General features: G+C 38.1%; 1 protein-coding gene across 1 annotated transcript; it reads right to left on the bottom strand.

Moving 5' to 3' along the window:
• Positions 1–865: 865 nt before the first annotated feature.
• PSMG2 (proteasome assembly chaperone 2) lies at positions 866–8,036 on the bottom strand. The gene is made up of 7 exons (XM_082046317.1): positions 7,897–8,036; positions 6,049–6,220; positions 5,206–5,264; positions 4,308–4,426; positions 2,909–3,082; positions 1,653–1,773; positions 866–1,228 (listed from the first exon to the last, which is right to left on the bottom strand). The coding sequence occupies exons 1-7, from the start codon at positions 7,963–7,965 to the stop codon at positions 1,136–1,138; spliced, it is 807 nt and encodes a 268-aa protein (XP_081902443.1). The 5' UTR covers positions 7,966–8,036; the 3' UTR covers positions 866–1,135.
• Positions 8,037–8,070: the final 34 nt, after the last annotated feature.

Raw genomic sequence — 8,070 nt, 5'->3', positions numbered from 1 at the left:
TGCTGCTTTACAGTCACTACAGCAGTAACAATCTGAACCCTGCACAAATGCAGGGCACACTCATCTCGCAGAAGGACCTACACTGAGGTCATGCAGAGGTAGGTGTTTATCCCCTTCTTTCTGAAAAATAGTTTTCATCTCAGGAAAGCTTCTACAAGGTCAGATGCTAATCAAGGAAAATGAATACTCTGTTCCAGATTCAGCAGTGTCTAATAACAGGCAAGTAGTTCTTGTGATTTACACAGGCCTGTGTCCTTCAAGTTAAGAGATCATCAAAGTACTTACAGGTTCAAGGCAAAAGTTTTCAACCAGCTTGGCAGATTCAGCTTTCCAAACTAAAGTACAGCAGTAAGTGACACTCACGTAACAGTTACCAAATGTCTCTGTGCTCCTCACACAACTAGTGTATCAGATTAAACTTACACAGACAGTAGACTGCCTGCTATCAGGACAATGTCTCAATTCCTTTGTATTTCAGAGAACTGTAATCATCCTCAAATCAGCCTAAGAAGGCTCATCTACCTACAAAGCTTCAGTTTTAGCACCTCTGCAGCCCTTGGAAGCAGAATGGAAATTATACAATGGAAGTAGACCAGGGAAGAGAGAACAGGCTGCTATATTGCTTGCAGTCTCCCCAGCTAACTCTACCACAACAGCACTCAGAAAAGACAGAATTACTCACTTTTGAGCTTTGCTTACATCACCAGAAAGGTTTTGAAAAACACTCAATATCCACAGTTGACATGGAAGAGTAGGGTTTTATCTTTTAAGAAAATCTATGCCTGCACACCAATTTCGAGTTCTCAGCTACATTAAGAACATGCACCATGAGCTTCTCCATAGCAGTAACACTTAGCCAAATAAAAAGGGTTTTTTTAAAAATATTTTATTAGGAAAAAAAAAAATCAACCAAAGTTATTCAATAAACAACTGTACAAAACATATTTCTTTGGTCAATTTGTGGAAGTTACCTCAATTTCTTTAGCTACCCACACAAGTGAAACAAATTTTCCTTAAATAAAGCATTTATGTACACAACAAATTAAGCTGCTGTTGCTCAGCAATTATTATGTAATCACCTTGTCAAGGGATTTCTGAGACCGCACATGTGACTTACAGGAGTACTCAAAACTGATCAAAACAGCGCAGGTGGAAGACCGTTGCCAAAAAGTAAGCGCCAAGAACTTGGTATTTTCCATTGTGAAGAAGTATCTGTGGAACTGTTGCTCTGCAACAAAACCAGAAAAATTCTTTAAGTTTTAAATAATGATTATGCAATGGTATCTCTGGCACGTGCACTAAGATAATGAGCAGCATTTCAAGTGTATCATTGTGGGTTGCTTTAGAGAAAAGTACTGTAAGATCGAACTTGGTCAAACCTTTATGCAATTTTCCCCCACACCTGTCAAATAATCAGACTGAGGCTGAGGTTTGGCTTTTCAGGTGGGGAAATTCTCAGTGGGACTTTTAATCAAAATGTATCTTTAATTTGGTGTATCCTTGATGACCAAGGGCCAAAACAAACCCAACCCATACATTTTAAACTTTTCTAGAATTCAGCTGAGTAACATTTTTATGTTCTGGATTGAAGAAAAATGAAAACAATGGATATAAAATATGAAAGCAAGACCTCTAGATCCAACAACACTTACTTCACTTTTAATTAGCTGGAGCCATTCATTAAGATAGTTAACAAGTGCAAACGCATCAGGGATGTTGTCCCCTTCTGAGCAGAATTTCAGAAGAACTGCCATCTGAATTCCTTTTGAACAGCTGCAACAAAAATGAGCAGGCATTTATATTTCTTTTCTAAGTCCGGAACAATTATATTTATGCATTAAGAACAACAACAATCTGCATATGGCTTGTTAAAGGAAAAAAAGTATATATATATGCCTATTTTTTTTTCTTTCTTTCCTCTCCTTACTTCCTTGATTGCATTTTTAGACTTCATGTTCTTTTTCATAGTTTTGAATTTCTTCTCTGCACTGTGAGGCATGAATCCTAGATCATGGAAGAGTTACTCAGGGCCTCTTCTACATACTTAGTTTGCATTTTTGTGCTGGTGAGCAATTTACACTGATCCTTTGATACAATCACTCCTTATCATTCGGTGTGTTTCAAACAGTAGTTTTGAAGGCTGCATATCACTACTTTACTCACAACATTCTGTTTTTTTCATTTAGATATTAAGCTTGCTATTATTTTTTTTCCTGGAGTCTTGGGAGGTCTCTTCTTTTGCATTTATATATTGTTTCCATACTGCAGTCAGTACAAAGGTAAGCATGATATTAGTAACTCTCCTGCGGTTGGATGCAACAGTTTATACAGGTGTCAAAAACAATAGGTAAAAAAGTGAATCTTCTACCTCACACTCGCAAAACAAACACCTTTTGCAGAGCTAACAGAGTCTTACCATAATGAGCGAGTATTACTGTCCAAAATTTGAAACTCAGATATGCTTTTGGCACTACTACTGATGCATATACCTTTTAACAAAAATCCCCCTCATTCTTAGTGCTCAGAATTTTTTTTAATACCTGATGATGCAACTATTTGTCATGGGAAACAGTTTAGGTTAAAGTATCACAGGTACAGGAATTTTACTATTTCCAAATTGTGATTTGCATCAAATCAGGTACCAGATAAATAATGATCTTAACTGTAAAGGCTTTATTATATTCCTTTAGCCCATTCACTTATATTTTTATATTTTAGCCTTATGATGCAGAATTTTTTTTCCCCTCTTGATTTCAGGATTGATGTGGAAGAAATTCCATTACTATAAAACCCTTTTCTATAAAAAGATGGACATTTCCTGTAACACAGCAGTTTAAAACATAATTTTACCCATGCACTAAAACCAAGTGTTCTGTTATCTTTCTGTGCTTATCTTTAGGCAACTCACCTCTCAGTAAACAACAGTTTTGTGATGCCACCTCCAGGAATATGTAAAACTTTTTCTGTATCATTTATTCCAGGGTAAGCTGCTACTTTTTCCATTTCTTTCCAGTTTAGCTCCTGCATAAGGCCTCCAACTGCTTTCTCAAGATCAGGTGTAAGTAGGTAGCGTAGTGGTGTCCTACAAACAAATCAAGAATACATGTGACAGAAAGAAGCAAGCACTGAGGACCTCACACCTGCAATGAAGAATTGTACTGATATCTCCTTCCTCCTCAAATCAAATTTAAAAAGTAGACTGTGGCCTCAAAATAGTATAAACTACTCAACTTTCTGCCACAAACAGAACTAAGGTACCCTCATTTTAGAGGCTCAAATAACTGGCAAGTACCAGATACCCAAGCACATATGTAGGAGAACTGCTTACAGCTGTTAAAAAGATTTACAAATAAAAAGTGCTTTTTATTTCTTCAGATAGGAGGTGATTAATTTCTAGTTAGGGTAAACTTGGCCTTCACCATGATATATTATTTTTAAGAAGCTCACACTACAAATATATGCAGGCTTCAGTCAAGTCTAAGTATTTTCCCACTACACTTACGCTTTAGTGAATCTGCTGTAAGAGTTATTCTGTGGTGCTGGGGAGGGGGTTAAATCACCACAACTTATGACTCAGACCGCACTGAATAACTACCAGTCCCTCTTATTTCATTCCATGTTAGGTGGCCATTCTGCAACTGTATGGAAGTATCACAGGTAACTACATCTGGGATGTGTGTGAACCTAAATCTCTAAGGCCCTGCACATTTATACAGCCTGAGGATAACAACTGATCTCTTGCAAAAATACTCATTTTTGTTTATTTTTGTTAAAGCACCAACTACGATGTCTTCAATCAGCAAGTAATGTTTGTTGTTTAATGGGATAATATAAAAATACGTAGTCTAAACCTTCCAGTTGCCCCTCACCAAATATTAATTGACAACTTCCTATATTAAAGAAAACCTTAAAAATGCAGAATAATGACAAAGAGGCAAGAAACTAACCAATATTCTAATTAATTGTTAAAAACCTAATCTGTGACCTGTATGTTAGCAACTAAACCCTGACATTGCTTACAACCACAAGAAATTAAGAAAACTGAGGTTCCGTTGCCTGACAGTGCAGGTCAAGTGCAATTTTTTTTACAGCTTATTATTTGCTTACTTTCTATAGTAGTAACCAACAAAGTCCACTGATGAGCCCTGTATAACATGTTTTAATAGTATATTGAGTATTTCATGACCTATGTACACAGCAAAGCAAAAGAACCCTGCCCTACTGAACAGTACTCAGTAGAGGGAAATATGTCACTTAGTCAAAAAGCACAGAAACATTAATTAGGTCTTTCAATGACACAAACATACCCAAGAAGTTGCTCGTCATCACGCTGGTATGCATGGCTGCTAGACAGAAGAACGACTCTGGCACATTTGCTGCTTTTCACCCAAGAAAGAAGAGTTTGACAGAATGGCCTGTACTTGTTCTTCATGCAAAGACAGATTAAAAAGTGAAAAAAACATTGTGTCAATTTAAAAAAAGCCAAAAGCCAACAACACTAGGTGTTATACAGAATGTTTAGCAGTTGTGTAAATTTTTCTTCATATCCATTTACTCTTCAGCTTCAGATACATTTTTAAAAAGCAGAGGACTGCTCTGGTTGTTCACTTAAAACTACACATATAATGACAAAAATTAGCAATAAGACCATGTTAACAACCAAAGTACCCCCTGTTTTGTGTGCCATTAACACCAATGGAAAAAGCTTTAGAGTAAGATGGGATAGTAGGAACACAAAGTATTTTTCCATGTTTTGAACTGTTAAAAACTGCAGCATAGATTTCTTCTGGTATAGTATTCTGCTTATTTTAAATTACACCCACTGTCTGGATGATAAGTAATTCCAAATTCTTCATTTTTTACATAATGAACATAGTTCAAATTAATATAGAACACTACAAAATAATTAAATTGGCATGACATAAAAAATTAAGCTATTACAATAAAAGACAAAACCACAAAGTCAGTTTTTATAGCTAAAATTTTATCAACTGCAGAAGGTGTTATAGCACAAATTAGAAAAATATTTTGCTCTCTTTCAGTCTGTGTTTTTTTTTCAAGTTTTATAATGTGGCATAGTTCTTCTAGTTTTGCTTGTCTAGTCTGTTCTAATGTCTTAAAATTTACCTAGGCCACTTAAACTATTTTCCAACAGAACTATCCAAACTGAATAGTGAAGTAAGAACAACCAACGAACATACATACCTTTATAAAAGGTGATCTGATCTGCAGAACTACAAGTTTCTTTGAAGGCAATGAATACACTAGAAGAAGAAATAATTAAATTTTGTAAGGAGAAAGCAAGAAATAGATTTTGGCTTAGAAGTATCCAGATTTATCCAATTTACAAAGCTGAGGATAGTAAACCTTTCAGCTATCAATTCATAAAGGAAAGCTTCACAATATGCAGAGTGTTAAAAATACATATTTTTGTGCATTGTCTTCACTGGATTTAATTTCACTTGTCATAAATGCAAACAATTAAATGAAGAAAAATGTATTAAGTTCTGCCTCTCATAATGATTCAGACAATCTCTTTATACAGCTTTTCAAAGATTATGACAAATCATTTGGAGATTTCCATTATTTAAGATGGGGGAAAAAAGATGAAATGCAATAGTCAATATAGGGAAAGAATCCTGAGAATTTGAAGCGGGAGAAACACCACAGAAGGAAAAGGCAAACAGAAGGACAGAAGGATGGATAAATATCTATCTACACCAGAAGTTCAGCTTGCATTCCAGCAGTTTACTGCAAGTACATGTACACTTCATGTTGCTTTGGCGAAAACCTGCAGATCATTTTGGCTGCACTGGTCAAGAGTCAATATTTCTTAGTGGTTCCATATGTCAAATTGGTTATCCAAAATAACAATCGTAACACTTTGCAAAGTGTACATACATTCTTATCTGTAAGTTACTGAAGTTATTACTGACCTTAGTTTAAACACTGTTCATGTATACATAACATAACAACAACAACAACAACAAAGTGTGACACTCTTGCACCTTATGCAGCTGGCAAATATCTTCAGCATTCAACACCCACCTTCAGCATTTATACTCAGCTCTGTTGAGTTTTCTTCTGCTGTTGCATATGGATTATTTCCAACCATCGGCACCAGGCAATCAGTGTAGAAATAACCAACTTTAGTCATGTTGAGTGTGGAAATCACTAGATCTACTGCCAGCTGACCAACATTTCCCACTGACACTGCTGGCTGAAGTAAGAAAAGTTACTGAATTACAGCGTGTTTTACGGACAACACAATATGGTCTTCAAAGAGTGGAAGTTTAAACTACTACAATCCTTGACAAACATGATTTCTAAAAGTGGCTGCTCATTATTTGACAAAGGTGACTATTCTTAACAGATTATTAATACAGACCTTGGCACCGTCCCACAAAAATATCCCGACCACATCTGTGAATAATCCCATCGCATTGTACACTTAAATAAAGGCTTGGAAGCCTGTCTCCTTCCTGCCTTTTTTTTGACACAGAGGAGATCAAAGTCACTCAAACCACTAAAGCTGAGATTGGTGGCCCTCAGGTGACACCTAATGGTAATGTTGATATTACACTTTAAAGCTATAAGCCTGTAAATAGACTTATGTACAAGAATATGTTGGTTTCCTTTTTTTTTTTTTTTTTTTTTTTTTTAAGGGTAATAATGCTAAGGGTCATCTTGGATTCATTTCATAGGAATCGCCATGGGTTATCACCATCAGGGCAGACACTGACCAAATCTCATGGCACAGAAAGTGAAATTCAAGAATTCGTGTCCTTCTACAGAAACAAATACTGGAAGACCACGACAAATTTTTTGTTGCTTCCCTCTAATTTATAAGCAACTCCATTTCTAGGTATTTCTGCTGCCACCAATTGTGGAAATATCAAATTTGATGCTGATAAGCTCACGGTGAAAGAGAACCTAACCTTACTTAAGAAGTTGTCATTAAAAACTGGCTGGTACTCAATAGCCCGTTACTCCCAGACAAAGAAAACAGCAGTGATCTATTTCCTGTGGCCAGTCAGCTGATCTGCAATGACTTCCCGTGCAGCCTGCAGAGTCATTACAAGCTGTGCAGCCCTCAGTGAAAGGTGATAAACTTACCTTTAAGTAATACAGTTAAGGGATTACTCACTAACAGGAAAAATAATGGTTTGCTACTTCGTAGCCTGCCCTGGAACTCTTACCCCACAATAACCAATGTAAGCTCAGGTTAGGTTAGGTTATCCTAAATTGATTTCATACCGTGTACGAAGGTGATTAAAACACTTCCTAAAACAATCCTAATCGGAGTTTAAATATAGCAAAAATGAGATTTTTTTTCATTAAAAACATACATATATATATATATGGCACCTAAGTGAAAAAATAAACTTTTATTCCAGTGCCAACCCACAGATACTGCAAATTTTGTGAGACGACACACAGCACTTTAATCTTAGAGTGATAGCATGTAGCTATAGCTCAGCACATAATGTTCCCCTTGACGAGCAGAAAACGACGGGCTGAGGAAGGAGAAATCGAGGGAAACGGAAGAGACCGCATTAAGCTCTGCTGGAAACACCTCTGGGAAGGACCCCTGAAAATCCGCCTCTTTCACTCAGCAAAACACCCAATACACACACGGGCACAGCAGCCGCCTGCCCAGCGCCTCTTCGCTTTCCCTCATGCAAGTGCCAGGGGCGACTCCCAAGCAGGGCAGAGAGAGACCAAAGCGCCCAAGCCCTCCTGCCCCACAGCTGCAGGCGATCCAGAAAGACAGGCCCCTGCTCACACCCCACGGAGCGGAGAGGAGCGCTCAGCTCCGGGGTGCCCTCTTGGGGCAGCGCCCCCCCAAACCCATCGAGACGGGGAGAGGGGAGAAGAAACAGGCGCACAACCTACCATGAGCAGAGTGAAGCCTTTAAAGTCGGAGCTGGCGGAGCCCCCGCCACGGTCGCAAGGAACAAACATACCGGCGGCGAAGGAGGGAAGAGGAGACAGGAAGCAACGGCCGCGTCTCCCCTTTCGTCAGCGGGGCGGGGAGTAACGGCCGCCGTCCCTCGCGCTGCGCCCCCC

Source organism: Streptopelia decaocto (assembly GCF_964273445.1).
Source record: "Streptopelia decaocto genome assembly, chromosome: 2".
NCBI classification, from domain to species: domain Eukaryota; kingdom Metazoa; phylum Chordata; class Aves; order Columbiformes; family Columbidae; genus Streptopelia; species Streptopelia decaocto.
Note: the sequence above shows the minus strand (reverse complement) of the source record. Positions and strands in the feature narration are given on the sequence as shown.